This window comes from Carya illinoinensis, chromosome 3 (genome assembly GCF_018687715.1).
Source record: "Carya illinoinensis cultivar Pawnee chromosome 3, C.illinoinensisPawnee_v1, whole genome shotgun sequence".
Classification (NCBI taxonomy): Eukaryota; Viridiplantae; Streptophyta; class Magnoliopsida; order Fagales; family Juglandaceae; genus Carya; species Carya illinoinensis.
In genome coordinates this window covers 5,133,489-5,153,116 of record NC_056754.1, presented here as the reverse complement: position 1 = coordinate 5,153,116, position 19,628 = coordinate 5,133,489, and the positions used below count along the sequence as shown (strand labels likewise).

The 19,628-nt window shown below is 36.5% G+C and overlaps 3 protein-coding genes across 7 annotated transcripts; 1 reads left to right on the top strand and 2 right to left on the bottom strand.

Moving 5' to 3' along the window:
- The first annotated feature begins 883 nt into the window (after nt 1–883).
- Nucleotides 884–6,585, top strand: LOC122302750. 4 transcript variants are annotated; one of them, XM_043114161.1, is made up of 13 exons: nt 884–1,380; nt 1,858–1,999; nt 2,085–2,221; nt 2,346–2,547; nt 2,640–2,878; nt 2,981–3,092; nt 3,182–3,326; nt 3,464–3,609; nt 3,844–4,016; nt 4,095–4,499; nt 4,571–4,626; nt 4,814–5,016; nt 5,100–6,585. In XM_043114161.1, the coding sequence occupies exons 1-13, from the start codon at nt 1,168–1,170 to the stop codon at nt 6,362–6,364; spliced, it is 3,438 nt and encodes a 1,145-aa protein (XP_042970095.1). In that variant the 5' UTR covers nt 884–1,167; the 3' UTR covers nt 6,365–6,585. The 4 variants fall into 4 exon arrangements, with proteins under 4 accessions (XP_042970095.1, XP_042970097.1, XP_042970096.1 ...); XM_043114163.1 differs by having other exon boundaries at nt 889–1,292; XM_043114162.1 differs by having other exon boundaries at nt 889–1,380; nt 1,862–1,999.
- A 134-nt stretch (nt 6,586–6,719) lies between these two features.
- LOC122302751 (uncharacterized protein YciO) lies at nt 6,720–11,037 on the bottom strand. 2 transcript variants are annotated; one of them, XM_043114165.1, is made up of 9 exons: nt 10,685–11,030; nt 10,115–10,230; nt 9,629–9,682; nt 9,503–9,527; nt 9,124–9,246; nt 8,564–8,730; nt 8,282–8,351; nt 7,606–7,704; nt 6,720–7,187 (listed from the first exon to the last, which is right to left on the bottom strand). In XM_043114165.1, the coding sequence occupies exons 1-9, from the start codon at nt 10,982–10,984 to the stop codon at nt 7,098–7,100; spliced, it is 1,044 nt and encodes a 347-aa protein (XP_042970099.1). In that variant the 5' UTR covers nt 10,985–11,030; the 3' UTR covers nt 6,720–7,097. The 2 variants fall into 2 exon arrangements, with proteins under 2 accessions (XP_042970099.1, XP_042970100.1); XM_043114166.1 differs by lacking the exons at nt 6,720–7,187; nt 7,606–7,704 and adding an exon at nt 7,750–7,913 and having other exon boundaries at nt 10,685–11,037.
- Nucleotides 11,038–13,953: 2,916 nt separating this feature from the next.
- Nucleotides 13,954–17,379, bottom strand: LOC122302749 (mitochondrial import receptor subunit TOM20-like). Its single transcript, XM_043114160.1, has 6 exons — nt 17,073–17,379; nt 16,840–16,918; nt 16,271–16,440; nt 16,116–16,163; nt 14,720–14,809; nt 13,954–14,433 (listed from the first exon to the last, which is right to left on the bottom strand). Exons 1-6 carry the CDS (start codon nt 17,349–17,351, stop codon nt 14,308–14,310), a joined length of 792 nt encoding a protein of 263 aa, XP_042970094.1. The 5' UTR covers nt 17,352–17,379; the 3' UTR covers nt 13,954–14,307.
- Nucleotides 17,380–19,628: the final 2,249 nt, after the last annotated feature.

Below are 19,628 nucleotides of genomic sequence, written 5' to 3'. Positions count from 1 at the left end.
CTAAAAAGTAAAAATTATTTTATCACATCTCACTATCTAAACATATTTTTTTTTATAAATTATTTCGTCTCATCTTAACTTAAAAAATTTATTACTATTTAAAATACCTCCTCTAATTTCATTTTTTAAGTGCATAACCAAAGGATACCGGGTTCTACTTGGTAAGTGAGATGAAAATTTTGAGTTTAAGATAAAACATTAAAATATTATATTTTAATATTATTATTGTTTTGAGATTTGAAAAAGTTAAGAAAAAGTTAAATTATTTATTATATTTTATATAAAAATTTAAAATAATTGTAATGATGGAATAAAAATTTTTAATTATTTTAAATTTGAGATAAAAATTTCTACCTACCAAACGGAACCAATGTTGAATTTCATCGGTGATGCAATTGCACTGGGGTCTGATCATCTACGGCGACTGGGTGGGCCACTCCTCTTGAAATATTTTTGAAAAAAAAAATGAATCATTTGGCATGCAAATAATGTACTCGAGTATATTACGCCTAAAATTAGCAGGGCTAAAGGTACCGGAGTGCAGGTGTATAACACTAGGTCCAAATCATTTATTTATTCACCAACCCCACAACCTTTGTCATCTATTTATTTCTCTCAGCATATATCCACACGCAGACACACATAATTATTAATAATAATTTTTTTTTGGTTTCATTCCACGCTTTTCATAATTCCTATCTATAAAATGCTGTTGAAGTCCATAAAGATTGTCACGGGAACAATATAAAGTGTTTGATGTCAAATTATCTAACCAATCTAATAAATCTCAAAGCTTTCTGCCTAAATTATCGAGGGTCGCAGCTAGTTTTCTGTTCATCCTAGCTTTCTCAAAATAGAAAGCGTGAAGCATTCATGGGACATTCAAGAATTAATAAACAAGTGAACAAAGCTTGCCGGGGGACATGTCTTTTCTCGGTTCGGCCTTTGAGCTGGCGGATGGTAATTAATGGGGGCACTGTGAATATATTTAAAGAAGCAGTTATGAGACTGACAACTATGGTTGCGGTAGTTGCTCCGAGCCTTTACGTAGCTCTTCAACTTTTGTGCCTCATCGTTCCTAGCAGCTACCCCAAGTTGCTCATCTTCTTTCTCCTCCAAAAGGGCTAGCCTTTTGGCTTAAATGTGAAGTACTTGGCACTTTCTGGAATGGGTTTGCAGACGTTTCTTCAATTGTGTATTTTCCTAGCTCTAATGGCGGTGGGAGTATTAACAAACTCAGCTGAACCCACTGTTCTTCTTCGTTTTACTCGTGTACCTGCGCCTCGGTCAAGGTTCTCTACTGCCATTTTTAGATACTCCGTTCAAAGACTGAATGGTTCCAACGCATGTAAAAACAATGGTTGTTCCATTTCCTGCGAGGTACCATGCATTCGCTTTTTGTTTATGCTCGATTTGAGAGGTCTGCACTGCGCTGATGTGCATGTTTGAATCTAAGTGCTCAGTTTCTTAAATCTTATATCCCTTCTAATTTGGTCGTCCCAAGTGGGGGAAAATATTAAACATCTTAAGCATTGTATGAAACCAGTAATAAAGATCAAACAAGGGCCTCTTGCTCTGTACTTGGCTTTTTTAAAGCATAGCTGGTGGAAAGTTTAAAGGTATTTTCACCAGTTTCCTTTTAACGTGCTTGGACATTAATTTATCCAGTTTTTCTCCCCCACATCCATTTGATGCTATCTAACAGGTTTTCAGTACTAAATAAATGCCCTTAAAAGGAATGATGTAATAGATTAATTTATTTGAGTATCACCTGTCTTCTGCCTAGGTCATTAAGGTCTCCTCCATCATGAACTTAATTAATCGCTTTGCTGTTGGGGAAATTTTGTGTTTGGACAGCTAGATGGGCAAGCTCTGAGACTTTGTCCGGCTGATAGAATAGTAATGAAAAACTTAACTGTAAACCGTGAGCACAAATTTGTTCTCAATGTCACCACCTGGGATGGAGAGACAAACTCGTCAGCTTATTCGTGGTTCATTGGTAAGCACTTCTGCTTAATGTTGCAGAACTTGGGAAAATACTGTCGAAAGGAAACTTATTCCTTTGTTGCATCATTGTTTGTCAGATACAATACCGCCAACTGCAACAATTCATAGCGAACAGACTTATACCAATGCGGAAACATTAGCCATTGATGTTACATTCAGTGAACCTTGCACTGGACAGGGTGGTTTCAAGTGTGTAAACTCATCCAACTGCAATGTAAGTTTGTTTCTTGCTCAGAAACTTATGTTTTATTAATGCAGATAAGTAAATAGACCATATTGTTGCTACGTGCGGTATTAATTTGTACAGTTCATGCTGTAATATTCAGACGTCTTTGTAGGTCATACTAAATGGTCCTGCCCAGGTACGAGCATCTTCAATAAGGATTATGGAACCTGGAATCAAATACGGCCTCAATATACTTCTCTCCTCGAGAAGCATGTATGGACGTGTGGTGATAACAATGGCAGATGATTTTTGTACAGATAAGGCAGGAAACCATTTCATAAGAACAAATGGTTCCACTGTAATCATTCACTTTGGTGAGATATCAGTCCCTCTTTTCCTTTAACAATGTTTCTATGTCTAGCCCCACTTTGACACCTTCACTACTTAAATCTAATTGCTATCTTAGATAGGAGGCCGGTGCTGGTGGATTTTTGGACGTCTGTTTCATCCTATGAGTTGGTAATTAATGGGGTCCCAAGAACTGTGCTTGCCACAAACAAAACGGAGGACATTAAAATCTTCCTTGATTTCAGCATTCCCATTATAAATTCAACAGAACAGATCCTAAGGGCATTACATGCAAACTCGGGTACCTTAATACCTGTTCATGATAAAGTTCAAGGGAACCGCCGATTTGTTTTCGAAGTAAGTATTGCATTTCAACTTTTTCAAAGTAACGGCATCATACATCTGATTAATGCGATCAAATGAATTGTGGCGATATGCTGCTTACTTTTCATTTTGTAGATCAAGAATATATCAAGTATAGAAATCATCACAGTTGAACTACAGGCTGGTTCAATAATTGGTCGGACAGGCACTCCAGTCTCACCTGTTGCTTCAATTACATTTCTTTTTGGTACGTTATTATACAGGATGTCTCCAAATTAGTTCCGGACTACTTTTCAGTGGCCCCAGTATTAAGCTAATTGCTATATTTTTCTCTAGATTCCACAAGCCCCTGTGTATCGTTGAGTACAAGCTCACCAAGCATCACAAAGGAGTCTAACATCAATGTCATAGTCGAGTTTACAAAGCCAGTTTTTGGGTTTAAGGCCTCCGTGGTAAAAGTGGTTGGGGGATCACTGATAAGGCAGGTGCATATGGTGTCTCTCAGAAGTACTGATATAATTATACCATCTATAAAAGTCATGATGCATTAGCCCCCAACATCATAATGTTAATTGAAGGGTTAAGTGATACTTTAATTGTCTACTTTCGTTACTATAGGTTTAAGGAACATTCAAGAGCTCTCTACTCGTTGACAGTCCTGGCAGAAGCTCAGAATTTGTTATCAGTTACCATTCCTGAAGGGAAAGTAAAAGATATTTCAGGAAATCTTAATTTGCGATCCAACCAACTTGAAGTGAAACATTGTATGACAATTCATGTCTCTTACTTCTGTCTTTTTGTTTCCAGTCCTTGGCAGTTCTTCATTGTTTACATTTTATTATTGCTAGGCATTCAGCCATTAAGCGTTAATGAGTTAAGAATGACAATTTATGGGAAATTAAGCATTATTTTTATGGGAAATTAAGCATTATTTTTAAGTAATTGAGCAGATACCTGTTTGTATGGCTCCTTCTCTAACGATTCTTGAGTTTTCATAGATTCAACCCCTGTAATATCAATCGCACTATACACATTTGTGACTGCGGGAACAGTTTCAACAGCACTGGCAGCTGCCATTCTTTCAATCTCATCTGCAAATCTCGGAGCAATCAGTGCTGTTGCTTCTGGGAGTAACAATGCTATTGCTTTGGAGCCATCACTGAATTTACAGGTAAATAACAGAGTTTTTATCAGAGAGAATGGCTGGACACCTACATGTGTTTGTATATTTAACAAAATTTTATTGCAGGGAATGGTTGGACATCTGCAAGTGTTTGTCCTTTCCGACTTGTTCTCAGCAAACCATCCAATCGAATATTCTGAGACAACAAAAGGTCTTACGTGGATCATAGCTCGCCAAAAGCTTCCATGGAATAGGGATCGCGCTTCTACATGGCCCAACTATATTTATTTAGCTGAAGAGAACCTTGCAGGGAAATTGAGTGGCTTGGTTAATGGAAGGTCTTCTCATGAAATGCCTCACCAGCCAATTGGCATAAATATGACCAACTCATCTTCTACACAACCTGAACGACCATTCCCAATCGAGATTGACCCTATGTCGACTTGGCTCCAAGGAAAGCATGACATTAGCTTTAAAAGTACTGCTTTTGGGCTACCTCTTGACTCCAATGAATACTTCATCCATTTCTTGGTATGTATCCATTTTCTACTTGTATGTTGTATAATGAGAACATTTCTAAATTGGAGTAATTTGTCTTGTAGAGAGGAGAGCCAATGTCTGCTAGCGATGCTGTCAAGATGCTGGAGAATTACAAAGGGTAGCCCAACAATTTCCTTTACATCTATTATAATACTGGTCTTAGAATACGGCCACCTGCACTAGACTCTAGGCTGCAAAGGCTGCAAAATTTGTAAGAGAAAAAAGAAAGGAGCTGTCTTTGTGCAAGCTTAACTTGCTTCTGTTGGTGTGGTTATAAGAATAATGCTGTGGTTCTTTCCTGACAGGTGGCGAGATATGGAAATGAACTTATTCTGGCTTGCTGTGGGAGGTGGTAGTTTACTAATACTTCATTTTCTGATAATAATTTTCCTAAGATGGAGAACAGGAACACCAGCACATGGGATACTTTCGGTACCCAGGTTTGAGCTTTTTCTTCTGATTCTGATGCTACCTTGTATCTGTCAGTCTTCAGCTTTTGTCATAAGAGGTAATGAAATTGAAGTTTATTCTTCTTTGTTCAATTCATTCTGTCAGGCATGTCATTAACTGAAGAGTACTATTATTTTGCAGGCGGTACACCGGTGGGCATCATCATCGGGGCCTTCTTGTTAGCCATCCCTGCAGCATTTGTTTTATCAGTGTGCCTCTTTCTCATAATAGGAATCTTCACTGGCAGTTTTTCACAGTACAAAGAAGTTAAGTATGCAACCATGGAAGAACCATGGTGGAAAAAGCTATGGTTCTTCTTCACTGGCAGGCCTACAACTGGAAAGTGGTTTTATGGGGAAAGGCTGCCTTCATCTTTCATCCCACGCTTTGGAATTCTCTTTGAAAGTTGGAAGGGTCCTCCTTCGTTTATCTTTGTTGATCAGATTGACAAAAACAGCATACCAAAGTGGACTGAAAGTTGCAAAAGTGGGATTGGTAGCATGCGAGCAGTCAGCTCAGATGACAGCAATGAAGAAACCAGAATACCCAGATCTAAAAGGCTCTTGGGTTGTGCTAGATCCTCCTATATCATTCTTGATCTTTTAAGAAGGATCAGTTTGGGTTTCATATCTGGAGCTCACTCGTTGCCGAAATCAAGCCAAAGCCTTTTCGCATTGACAATCACACTGTTACAATTCATGTATCTGTTTGCTCTCAAACCACACATCAGAAGGGGAGTTAATGTGGTGGAAAGTGTCTCTCTCTTGTGTGAGGCAGGCATCTTTGGTCTATCGCTCAGTATCAGTAGCTCTAATCTAATTGAAGCAAGAAAGCTAGGATTTCTAATGCTGGCTCTCCTTTTCTTTACCTTTATTGTCCAAATTATAAATGAGTGGTATGCTCTGATCAAATCAATATTAAGACTGTCACAGTCTCGTGAGAATTCTTTCAAGCTTGGATTGAAGTTTGCTGCTAAAGGGCTTATCCTGCCTTTCCTTCCGAGGCAGTATTGGTCGAGAGTCATACCCGTAACCTCCCAACCAACTGGGCTAGCTCCAGCCCTTCCCTTAAGTCCAGAAACAGAGCTGGAAAGAAGAAATACAAGAGTACAGTCTGTTAATCCAATTAGCTCCATGACTGCAACAGTAGTCCCTGTGCTCAGTCCTGGCTCACCAGGCCCCAATGTCATGCAAACAACACGTCCCACGAACCCAGATGCTATCATCAGTGGGATGAGGTCAGGGGATGGAAAACGGCTGAAGGGCATTAAATTTGAGCCCAAAAGCGAGATGAAGAAATTAAGGGAGTTGGCAAGGGCTAGTTTCTCAGGGGATTCAATGCGCGAGGAAGCTAGTACCAGCTATGCTTTTCGGCCGCACTCCTCCGCTGATACCTCAGGAAGTTAAGTAAGAGCATTCAGGTCCGACTAGCCAAAATTTAGCCGTAGTTTAGCCATTCAAATTTCTATCTTAACTGCCCATTTTCCAAAACCCTGTACATCCTAATCCTAATCATTATTCCGTCGTAGGAATTTGGGTTTTGAGTGTTCTGTCGATACTCCATTTGAGTATTCTTTCTTTATGTTAATCATTATCATAGGAATTTGGGATAGAAGATTTACTTCAAATTGCGTCACTATGTAAGTCTTGATTGCAATTTAGATTGATAGCAAAAATTTACACTTTCCACCCAAATGGCATCGCATTACAGACCATTTCAGGCTGTGATGAAGCAGAATTTGTGGCATAAAACATGGCAGAATGTCTTCAATGGCTAGTTCAGCCTATAACGCAATTAAATTGCAAAACAAATCACCAGAACCCACTGACGTATTTACTTATAAAAGTGACTCTAAAAGGAAGGGCATGGTGCAGAAATTTTGTATGCACTATTAGCTCATCCTATGGGATCTACCCTTTAACCTTTTCCACTATACCATTTCTTGACCTAACGTTCACAGAGCGCAATTTCCCTTGTATCCTGTATGCCCTTGACTATCATCCAATATCCAATAGAAACCACAAGTTCAAAACCGCCTCAAAACCTTATTTTTGGTAGTAGACATCTAAAACACTGTACAACCTTGAAGGAATACAAATCATGTTTCGCTACAGTGTTTCAAGGAAGCATGTATTAGCCTCAAGTAGCATAAGGAATGATGAGCTTTGCTTCAGGCATAGCAGCAGATTCATCATCATCTTCAGCACCCATCCAGTGTAACTTAGGCCCCTGAATCAGATATCAAGAACAACAAAAAAGATCAAGAAGTACGAGAACATTGTGCCAGAGATGCAGAACACAACAATTCGATAATGCGTAGTTTTTACACACAAAAATCCCATATAGTCGGAATCAGGTGGTTATAAAAGGTAAAAGAATATACTGCGTTAAAAAATTAGCATGGGAGGAGGTGTTATTTAAAACGAACATTTGGTTTTTTTTTTTTTTTTTTTTTTTTTTTTAAGTATTAACTTTTTTGATAAACAAGAACATTTGTTTCTTCACATACCGGACTTTCTCTGAAGGCAAGAAAATAGCTTTAGCCACAATAGGACGCTTAATGGAATAAATGCTAGATCGTACTACATAAAACGAAGCAACTCATCATGTAGAGAACATGGTTCATCAATAGCATAGACTTCATTACCTTTCCCTGCCTTACTATCTTGGGAGGAATCACCAACATGTCAACAACAGTGGATGGATCTGCCACTCTTACCCCTCCATCAACAACAAAGTCCAGACCCTAAAATTGAAAGTCAGTCAAAATATTTGTAACAATTTACAGTACAGATTATGTAATAACTTTTCTTAAGAATGATTAAAGAGAGGAGATCAATTTTATTTTTGGGCTGGGGAGTTGGAGGTAAATTGTCATAATCAAATTTCCATCGATGCTAAAAAAACTTGGGGCATCACAAAACAGGAAGATCACAGGGAGATAGTCTCAGCTACCTATCAAAAAAAAAAAGGGAGATAGTCTCAGCTACCTATCAAAAAAAAAAAAAAAGGGAGATAGTCTCAGCTACCTATCAAAAAAAAAAAAAGATAAAGAGTCTCAGCTGTCATGAATTCCTACATTCATTTTTTCATTGGTGTCACTTTCTAAAATCCTATAAAACCATGTTCTGAATAAAAGGAAGGCCTAATATTAAAAAGCAATCTATTGCATTTTAATATTAATCCTCCAATGTATTGTCACAATTACAAAAAAAAAAAAAAAATTGCAATGTATTGCCATCCTTCCACAGGGCATTCACTTTATAAACAACAAGGACAATCTAACTTAGAATATAGCTAAAGAACCCTCAGTTGATCCATACCTCTTGTCCATATATATCAGCTATTACAACCGGATCTATCAGCCACTCATTCTCCTTTGGGCACTTGACACTGACACAAGGGACACGCATTCAATACCGTTAAGGTATGAGAAGTACAAACAGCAGGTATGATATATTTGCTTGCTTAAACATCAGTGATTGATGAAAGAAAAATGAATACAGTTATTGGAATCAATAATGAAGCTAAAGTTAAAGATACATTTAGTTTCCAACCAAATCACCACTCCAATTAAAATAATTAAGTGGACAAATGTAACTAACCTTGTGGAAATTAAAGGGGCATCCATCCTCTCGAGTATTGCCTGACATATGGCATCATCAGGCATACGAACACCCACATTTTTCCTCGATGCAAATTTGGCAGCTGCAGTCCCATACCTTATACACTGTTTAGGTAACTCTTTACTTGCAGTCAGGATGAAAGTATACTGTTGCATAAAAGGTCTTTTAGAGATGAAAATTCTTCACTTGAACAGTTCAAGGAACCTACTGAACTCAAAATGAATCGACAAAATTATACGCACATATATGAGTTCATTAATTTGAAGATTTTTCTTCAGAATTCGTCATTATGTCTTTAAGACTTTAACCATCACAGAAAAGAGAAGGAGAGAGTGACAAAAGAAGGATGCAAAAACTAAAATCTATCAGATCTTTAGTTTAGAAAATGGTCTGCCAGGTGTGCCCCTAGATGTTGGGTACCATTGAGCTCTGTTTATGCAAAAGGTAACTCTGTAGTTATTTTAATGGCTCCTGGATGGCACTGATGCACACCTACAATTTCCTCCAGAAACAACCACAGGATCCAGAAAAATACTTACAGGCCCAGGTAAGCAATGCTTCACAGCTCGGAATATACTAGCATGACCTTGGCTATCACCACGAGGGAACCCTGTTGTATACGTATCAATGTCCCGGAAAGAGTGGCATAAGATGCTAAGAGGCTGCATTAAAAAAAAAAATATGAAGATGTTATTCGTAGAACATGCATGTGCAGGAAGATATCACCTGGCATAAAAAAGTTGTCAAACCACAACAACATGGATATCATATCAATGGCTTTTCCCTATGCTGTGACCATGCACTACCCAAGCAGACTACAGAATCGAGTATCTAGGCATATATCTTTCAGTGGCAAGAGTTTCATTTTATACTTGCTAAAGTATCAGAAGCTGTAGCTTGAGAGAAGCCATAACTTGCCTTTAAAGCATCTATATTTTTTATCCTGCAATGGAAGCATGATAACACTCTTGTCACCATAATGCAAAATAATAAGTACTGAGGATAAACTTCTTTTAAGTTTCATAGAATTACAACTGAGTCTACCTGCGAAGACGTTCAATTGCTGAATTGCTTTTCAAATCACAGACGATTGCATACCTATGAACAAAGAAACCTGTTACAATAATCAACTGAGAAAGGGGAACAATAAAATTACGAGGTACCAAAATAAAAAAGAAAGGAAAACAAGGGGGGCGATACATGACCACATCACAACAACAAAGTGTGAGAAAATCAAGGATAGGAATGTGAAAAATTTCTTGCAGAGAGAAAGCCAGAACATAATAGAAATGAAAGTAGAATCTAAATTAGCTTTAATAAATTCATAATTAATAAATGACACTTAAGAAAAGGTCAAAATGAATATTTAATGAAACAAATGCCCTTCGAAATTAACTTGACCACACAACCATGACTAAAATTACAGCAAGAAAGATATTACATAGGGTCCAGAACAGCGCAACCGCTGAGGTTACAATGTCAAATATTGCCTCAAACAACTCAGGCAACCGAAGAAGAAGAGCAACATACACAGTGTCCGTAGGAATGACCCCAACAGCTCCCTGTTTCAAAAGATTGACAACTGGCTCCAATTTCCAGCTGTCTGCTCCGGATGGATCAGCTTCAACATAAAGCAAGCCATTCTCCTGATGTTTTCATGCCAATTAAGGTAAAATTAAACCTGGTCCCTCCCGCTATGAGAGCTTTGTTCAATATGCTTGTCAATCAACCGATCAATTTCTTTTCTTTTTTTCTTTTAAAAAGAAATCCTTTCGGGAATAAAACTGATGAACAAGTGATCATCACAGTGATTTATTTTCTTAGACTTATTATGAACCGGTTGCGTTTATTACTGATTGAAGAAAATATCAAAACGTATAAATAGCCTCTTTTTTCTTTCCAAATTTCATCAAGCCTGGCCTCCTACTTATCGTTTTTATCAAACTACAGCTATCGCAAATAAATGTCTTATCCTCTCTCTAACGCCATTTTTTCAGCAACCAAACGAGTCCTTTGTACGGAAACACTAACTACCGGAAATCAAATCAAGCATGTGCGGTCTACGTGAGGGAAGAAATGACAGTAGGGCGAGAATGGGACCTTGGTGAAGCGAGGAGCAGAGTATTTGAGACGCTTGGGGCTGCGCTTAACGGCCATGGCCAAGACACGGTGGAGCCGCTGGGGTTTCGGGAGGACGAAAGAGACACCGCGGCTTGGAAACGGGGGGACACGTGGACTCAAGAAAGACCGCCGGAACCAGAACGATAACGCTGCGTCGTGACCGTACAGTTCCGACCGTGTAGTCATTCTCTGGAGTCTGTACACTTTGGCTGCACTTTCAGCTAGTTTGGAGAGAGATGAGCGATCAGAGAAAAAGACATGGAGGTCACAGGTCAGCATCCATCGGTCCCGGAGGGTAACTTTGATTCTGATACAAAACGACAGCGTTTCCAAGAGTTTTTACTTTTTAGGCCTCGCACAAACTCTGTGACAACCTATGCTACATTTTTTTATTTTTTCAAAACAAGCATGCGTTATCTATATCTGTTGAAAAGGGAGATACAACGAATTCAAGGAAGATACTTCCCACTAGTTATATATAGAATATAATTAGAAATATAAAAAATGGGTATTCGACTAAAAATTATTTTAGTTGTTGTAGTGGGCACGCCAATTCTAAGATTAGTGTATTTTTTTATCCTCTAATTTTATTTAAAGATGAAAATTTTGGCTGATGTTCACTAAAATCGGAGATATTAGCCACTGAGATGAAAGAGATTAATTTGTTGTAGCATCTATAACTATTTGGATATCTCTTTCGAGAAATGAGGGCCTTTTTTTATATGTAATTTGTCATTTATGTTGCGAGAAAAACAGTTGAAACCTCTATAAATGTTAGGTTGATATTTTGAATTTAAAAGTCCAGACTTTCACAATTCTTCATTCAGAGTCTCGGCATATAGCTGGAGTAGTTGAGAAGGAATCTCTAATTGCTGCATCAAACGAATAACTCCAGCGATTCGATAGTGGAGAAATCCAGCTTACCTTAAGGAGATTATTTGCATTTTGTTTTCGTGCTTGTTTGTAAGCTTGGTAGTAGTATTTAGCTGGACAAAATATTTTTGTGGGCGAGGAGGATGAATGATTGTAAATAATATCATCTATTTTCCTTCAGATGAAATCTATAGCAATCACTGCAAAAAGTTGTAAATGATGTATTTCTAATTTTTTCAAACCAAGTTTGGGAACATAGTTTATTATCAATTTTATTTAGTCTCTCATGGAGGTGATTGGTAGTGATGCCAGATTCAGGGGCCATCTACTATATTTTCATGGTATTTGAACCACGGGTTAGTTAACAAAAATTTGAAGCAAAGTTTCTTTTGCTTGGTTGCATAAAGAATAAAATTATTGTTGTAAATTCGAAATAATGCTGCTTAACTTAGTCATAGTTGGGAGAATGTCCCATATGGTTTTCCAAAGTAAGAGCTTGTGACGATCATGTATTTTCAAATTCCAAAGATTTTTGAAGTTGATTGTTAGGAAATCTTGAAGGATTGTGAAGCATATATATTTTGCAGCAAGATAATGGACTGTTTTAATTAAGAATTTCTCATCGTGATTTGGGAGCCATATCAAGGTATTACTTCTTTGATTGCATTGAGAGAGGAATTTTTTGAATGTGTTCATGCTCCAAATATTTGATGGTCTATCAATAAATGTGTGGACAAAATCTTGGATACCAAACATGGAAGATTTCAAGTCAAAGCCTATCCAGAACATGACTACGGTATATCCTCTATTAAACGTTTACGATATCATAACTAATAATCTACGTGCTTGAAATATTTTTATTGTTCTTATTTTTTTAAAATTATTATTGTTTTAAGATTTAAAAAAATTAAATTTTTTTATTATATTTTGTATAAAAATTTTAAAAAATTATAATAATTAGATAAAATGAGTTAAGATGAATTGTAGATACTTTTGAATCCAAACCGGACCTCTTTAACAGGTAAGACCATTAACCAATATTTTTGGATTATATATCTAGATGTGACTTGAGTCTTTTTTCTGAGTAGGGCTGTAAATGAACCAGTCTGTTCGATAGCTCGCTCGGTTAAACTCGAATCGAACTCGACTCGTGAAAAAAAAAAAACTCGTTCGTTAAAGCAGATGCTCGCTCGATTTGTAAATGACACATACTCGACAAAACTCGACTCGACTCGACTAAGGCTCGTTTAGGCTCGCTCGTTTATGCTCGAGTCGACTCGTTAGCTCGACTCGATTAAAACTCATTCATATATTAATAAATATATACATACAGCTATGCATGTATATATGTATTAACTAATAATATAAGCATACCACTTTTATAATTAAATATATAATATGTATTCTAATTCCTTATGTCTATATAGTAAATATACTTCATAGGAATATTTTATAATTTGTATAATAATTAGTTGATAAAATTTAATAATTTCATATACTTGTATGTGAAAACCATATATGAAATAGATATATTCTATCATATTAAGTATATGTATTAATAATATATGTAGGCATATAATATATTGTTATTTTGGATAAATATCAACTAGTTAGATATTAATTATTTATAACTTTTTTAAAATTTTATAATTTAATAGAGGTTCTACTTGTTAATTGTATAAATTCAATATTAATTTTTATTTATTTATTTATTTAATTTATTAATTATTAAATCTTATTAAAAAAAATAATTCAAGTTCGAGCTCGAGCTCGACTCGACTCGAACTCGTTTGTGGGATGAACTCGAGCTCGAGCTCGAGTTGAGATTTCAACTTATCGAGTCGAGCTCGAACAAAGAATTAAAAAAAATCTCGAGTTTGGACTCGAGCTCGAGTTCGGCAAGCCAAAGCTCGGCTTGACTCGGCTTAATTACAGCCCTACTTCTGAGGCGTTATAAATCGTACATGAGTCTATTCTAATTAAAAGTCTGAAATTTGAGTCTCGTCATCTACGATAGACTGGCCAGAAGAAAAATTTTAGGCGAGTGTGTTATAATTTATACTGACCGATGGATGTAAGTGATATATAAAATCTCATTTCTTACATGATTCGGAAACTTAAATTTAAAAAAAAAAAAGAGTCACTTCAGCAGTTCTCATTGAGCATGTGTTTTTTAATAACTTGGGCGAAAATGGTGGAAAATAAGTTGATGCGGAGTGCTGCCTTCTCCAGACCACAAAAAGGACGAAAAGTCGAGCACTTACAAATTATAAAGGTATCGGCGTTAATTAAACACCAATAAGCTGCTTCTTGACCTAAACGGACCTAGTTTCCTTCCATTTTTTCCGACACAACCCAGTGGAAAATTTGTCTAGTTACAGAAACATTTTCCATAAAGATTTTCTGCTGAAACAAACCAAGACAAAAAGGAAATACTAAAGCTGTATCCCAATGAAAACATCCATAGCGGCTCAACCACTAATTTGGGGAGAAAAATTAATATTTCACATAGAAGATTGAAGACACTTTAACTTATCAGTTGTACATGGAATACGTTACTAAGGCTAACCAAAAAAAAAACTAATGGAGGATGGATTAGATTTGATCCTCAAACTTTTTTTTTTTTTTGAGAAAAGTGAGAAGGTGGATTTGATCCTCAACTTTCTGCATAAATCAGGTCAGAAACACTCAAAATGTGCAAAATCCCCGGCGGCATGCAAATGCCTCACTTATCGTGGAGGAGGTGGAGGAACCTGTGATTTTGCAAAACCCACCCATGCAACAATGCCAACAGCAAGAATTATCCATCCAAATATGTCATACTTGAGATCGCTCTTCTTTTTCTTTGAAGAAGTCTGCAACAGGGGGAAAAAGTAAACCTCAATTACAGATGTCAACTGATCGAGAAAACTAAGCATGATACACTGAGAAAAAGGTGGTCCAAGCAAAACACACCGTGCTTCTCTCTGACAAACAAATAAAACAGGCATTCAAGGAGCATACTTAGAGCATCCATAAATACCAAATGGATAGGTGAGGCACTACCTAATGAAGACAAAACCCACAAATCGTGTATATATATTGACACCACAACCAAGAGAACAGAGAAAAATAAGAGAAGCAGAAGGCTCAGGATCTCACCTTTGAACCTGATGAAGTAGAAGGTCCTGCTGCCCCCATTGCTTGTTGAGCAAAACCATGCTTATGAATTTCCATGTGCAATTCAGGGGCCTAAAGAGAGTGATACAAAGTTTCAAAGATGCATTGATATCTAACATCAAAGCAAGCAAATATTGGAACATTCTAAGAACTCTAAAATCGAACTTCTTATTCCCTGAACTCATGTGAAAATCAGCCTTTCTGTCATCCTCTAGTTGCTAAATTTTCAGAAACACCACGTCGGTACAAATAAATGTTTGACACGTGTCAGTAGCAAGCCTAAAAGCCATAGTATTTATAGACTAAAAGACTAGGCAGATTCCTATTCTATGCTCAAATGACACAAACAGAGGACTGTATCATTGTATCATAGCCGTTATACAAATAAATATATACAACACGTTCTTACTAAAAAAAAAAAAAAAAAAAAAAAAAAACACATATACCTTCTTGGAGACAGAGAATAGAACAGAAAATCAACAGGAAAAGGAAAAGGAAGATTCACAATATCTAGATCCCAATATGATCTTCCCCAAAGTTCAAAGACTAGAAATAGAACCAGCATCTCATCCATTTTTTTTTTATAGATAACCAGCATCTCATCCATAAATGTCTAGCTTTCTACATTTCAGACAATTCTTTTAAATTGCTTAATGAAACAGCCTACAGCTCAAATGACCAATTACATTAGTAAGAGTAGTAATTATTTTGCCCACACTGACAATAATAATAGCAATTTAAAAAATAAATATCAGGTTTTCAAGGGGAAATAGGTGCCCACAACCACATATAGTTATAATCCAAAGTGTCTAGGTAAATAACAAGCTCAAGTAATTTGCTTTCAACATTTCATCCAGCAATAATAACATGTGTTCATTCTTCATGTGTATTTCATAACTCTTGTGGTTGTAAAATAATTTTGTTTTAAAAAAACCAAGGTTAAAGTCATGAACACAGCCAAGTGATTATCTCAACTTTGTAAACATTTACTTTACAATAATGTTAAATTTAGCAAGACGGTAAATTAAGTTGCCACTTAATGTCACCAAATCACCCACTAGTATCCCAGCAATGCCATACAAGGAAGGTAGCAATGCCGCACAAGGAATACCTTCTAATACTCCATTCCCTACTGTTAATACTAATACTACACAATTTATATATATATATATATATATATAAGTAGTACCCAATTAAAAGCAAAAGAAATTAAAAATCGCACAAAAAAGTTCTCTATTAATGCAACAATGGCATCTCCTTCTCCACCCAGTCACGGTAAGAGACCAAATTGAATAGGTCAAGTGTAAAACAAATCGAACAATGGTTTTGGACTCAGCATTTTGTTGGCTAAATATTAAACAATATAACAGAAAATTACCTTGGCAGTAACTTCCAAGGACTTGCGATAAAGATCATTCCCTGGATCCTACAAAATGGTGGAGCAACTCTATAATTATAAATCTACAAAGCTGTGGCATTTGCAAACACAACAAAGGACCATATGCTTTCCCGTGAGATTTTCAAAAGGAATACCTCATCGACCGCTTGCTGATAGTTGAAAGCTGCCTTGTCAAAATAAACCTTTGCCTCATCCTGGTCTGGTGTCAAAAATGCATAAGAAGTGTGAGCATTTCCTAGGCACCAAAGAGCATCATGCTTCATGGGATTAACCAGCAATGCTTCCTCCAGCTTTGAAATTGCATCTGTGAATTAAAAACACATACAAGGCCCTGGTTACAAATTCTTGCCCAGATGCAAAATGATTATGGACTTGATATCAGTCACAAAAATTGATCAATATAATTTAAAAACCAAGAGTAGAAACATGCTATTGAAGCAGTCAAGCATGTTAAAAGCGTAATATAAATTGTCATTCCAATATCATTTGCAGCAAGCACTACCATAAGATCTGGTAAATCAGACAAAGAATGATTTTGTTCAAGTTTTTTTATTTGGGGATGAATTTGTAATATATTGAACTTGTAGATAAGCCCAATAATTTTAATACCATAAACCAACCATCAAAACTATTGGTTCTTAAAATACTCAAGCTTATATGAAGCTACGGTTCAGTAATCCAGTATATTCACGAAACTAAGCACCTTGAATCATCTTTTTCGAATCAGGAACGCTCTGAAATTGAGACAACTCTAACAGTACTCCTCCCCACCTCGTCAAGTTCTGGATAAATAAACAAATAACCATAAACAATAATAATAACAAAACCATCAATCCCACACAACAATTAGGTAGAAATATATCGAATTTCCCATCAGTTCTCAGAGACCAATCAGTAAAATATAAAATTAATTTTCAAAATTGGTGATTTACGAACATCAGCATCGAGAGGGTTCTTAGCGTAGGTAGCCTCGGCGGCTTTGCGGGCCTGTTCGAAGAAGAGTATCCGATCGAAATCTCCCTGCTCCATGGCGTGCATGTATGTTTCTTTTGGGGTTTCTGAGGAATTCGGACGAACAGTGTGGCTCTGGGAAATTGAGAAGAGTTTCGTAACGAGTCGGGCGGCTCTTTGAATAACCCGAAATGGTTGTGAGTAAACGGGCCGGTCTGCCAAAGGCGGTGTCGTACTTTTTAACTCTGCCTCGAAAAATAGCATAAATGTAGAACGGTCGTTGGCCTATAACCACGAAAGAAGATTGGCATTGGGTTATATATGTTTATTTCCCTTATTTATTTATACGCAAAAATATCTTTTTTGGAGATTACTTTTACCATTTAAGAAAAATCCCCTTGGATTATATATATTTTTTACAATTAGCATCCGCTACATAAAAAATATAATTTTTTTTTATATATTATATTAAAAGTATAATAAAATGATTAAAAAATATAATATTTTATAATAATAAAATGAAGGTAAATGTAAAAGTTTGTTGTGTTGTCGAGGGAGGGAGAAGTGAAAAGGGTTATTAGAGAGAGAGTGAGTTAGAGAAGAGAGAAATAATAAATAAAATAATATTTGAGGAGTTTCCAAACTTTAAATATTGTTCATAAGTATTGTAAGGGGAGCAAATCCTACGGTCCAAAGGACTAAATCTAGCCCACAAAGACAAAAAGGAACAAAATGAAAGATGAGCCATGGAGTGTCAGGAAGTGCATAAAGTAGGGGGACTGGACGCATGCATGCTGTTAGGAAGGCATGCTGGGCAGGTGGTCAGAAGACATAAGGGTTTCAAAGGAAAGGGGAGCGCGCAGACAGAGCTCTCGCATTAAAAAGGGGTTGGCACTTCTTCTTCATAGGGTTTTTTTCCTCAGTTTTTCTCTTCTTATTCAACTTTATTTTCAATATCTGGATAGAGGACTCCAATGCAAGTGTTCCTTTCCACTAAATGTATCCATAACTTTCTTTATACAGTGAAAAATGAGATGTTGTAAATAAAAATATTATAGTAAATTTTTCCTCCTCAAATGTCTGTGGATATAGGCATATGCTAAACCACGTAAATATGTGTGTTCATCTTTTTATTTTCTCTACTCTAATTTCCCTTTCACCATCACGAATATATGCATTGACATCGTACGTGTTGCACCAGATCATCGTCAGAGGCATTAGATCACACCGTTTGAGGCCTGAATCACCTCCGTGGGTCAAGAATGATTGTTTCTCCTATTTCGGCTTGTTGTACTATTTTTACGATATTAACATATATGTAAAATTATAGAGATGTATAATGCAATATAGTCAAACTAAGGGTTATATTATACAAATATATTTTTGTATTTGTATATGCATATACCAATGCCTATACTTTTAAAGAACTTAGGATTAGGAAGTTAGAAACTCCCCAACACATTATATATTCTCCCTCCTCTTATTGCATAATATGGAATCAATTAAAAGAATACATAATAAATCCTGATTTTTTATTTATTTATAATTATTTACGATTAAATGCACCGTCTATCGAACGAGTTTTTTTTGGTTGAGTTTTAACTCACATATGCCAGAGACAGAACTTGATGATCTCTAATTTTCATTCTTTTATTTTGCATATGATAAAATCCACATAAAAATGGAGAACTTAGTAAAATGGATAAAATAAAACACCTCGTCAATCTAACGGAGGAGCTCATTTCTTCCTCAAACAAGGGATCTGCAATTATCACAAAAATCCTGTGTTTGCGACAAAGTTTGGGAGAAAATGCTCTACTCTGGACGAGGCTTTGTAGGTATTCTTCTTAGATGAACTATGCTCGATTGGTTTAATTTCCTCTATTTTTTATTTTATTTTTTTGAACTCTAACATGGCAACAGGTTGCATCAACCGACTGTATTCTACGAATAACTGTATGTAGAAGAATTATTTAAATCCAAACCCAAAAACAGGGCCTATATTAGCCCAAAATATCCTATAACCTTTGGACCACGAAGTAGTCCGTGAGCCTGCCACCTATCACTAGCCCATACGAATGGCCTAGCCTTTTGCAAAAAAATCAGAGGCCCATAGTAGAAGTTGAGTCTCAAACCTCTCCAAATGGTCACATTCAATGAAACGTGAATGAAAGCGGTATTGATGTGGATCCTATACCCTTTCTAGTGTTACGCTGCAACAAATCCGCACCAACAAACCAACCTTAATAGTATCGCCTAAAGAGACAATCCATCGATATGGAACATGATTCGATTACACCCTTTATTATAATACTAAACTAAAATAAATAAATAAAAACAGTCCGTGTCTTCAGCTCACGGGGGAATGTTAAGGAGGTTGTTTTTCTAGTTATATGAACAATCCTTCTGGCCCGATTCTCGTAGCTCGTTTACATTTCCTCTCACGGCTCAAATACATTGGATAAGGACATCGTAGCTTCGTATGAAGTGATTTGCCAGCTAATTTTGGACACCGTACGGGCTCTCCTACTTATTTTCGAA

Coding starts and splice junctions, on each gene's coding strand:
- LOC122302749 (XM_043114160.1), bottom strand. CDS start 17,351: ATGCTATTTTTCGAGGCAGAGTTAAAAAGTACGACACCGCCTTTGGCA. Junction 16,919..17,072: donor AGAACCCTCTCGATGCTGAT/GTTCGTAAATCA, acceptor TTATTTATCCAG/AACTTGACGAGGTGGGGAGG. Junction 14,434..14,719: donor CTACTTCATCAGGTTCAAAG/GTGAGATCCTGA, acceptor CCCCTGTTGCAG/ACTTCTTCAAAGAAAAAGAA.
- LOC122302751 (XM_043114165.1), bottom strand. CDS start 10,984: ATGCTGACCTGTGACCTCCATGTCTTTTTCTCTGATCGCTCATCTCTC. Junction 10,231..10,684: donor CTGCTCCTCGCTTCACCAAG/GTCCCATTCTCG, acceptor TGAAAACATCAG/GAGAATGGCTTGCTTTATGT. Junction 7,188..7,605: donor AGATAGTAAGGCAGGGAAAG/GTAATGAAGTCT, acceptor TATCTGATTCAG/GGGCCTAAGTTACACTGGAT.
- LOC122302750 (XM_043114161.1), top strand. CDS start 1,168: ATGGGTTTGCAGACGTTTCTTCAATTGTGTATTTTCCTAGCTCTAATG. Junction 2,000..2,084: donor AGCTTATTCGTGGTTCATTG/GTAAGCACTTCT, acceptor ATTGTTTGTCAG/ATACAATACCGCCAACTGCA. Junction 4,017..4,094: donor AGCCATCACTGAATTTACAG/GTAAATAACAGA, acceptor ATTTTATTGCAG/GGAATGGTTGGACATCTGCA.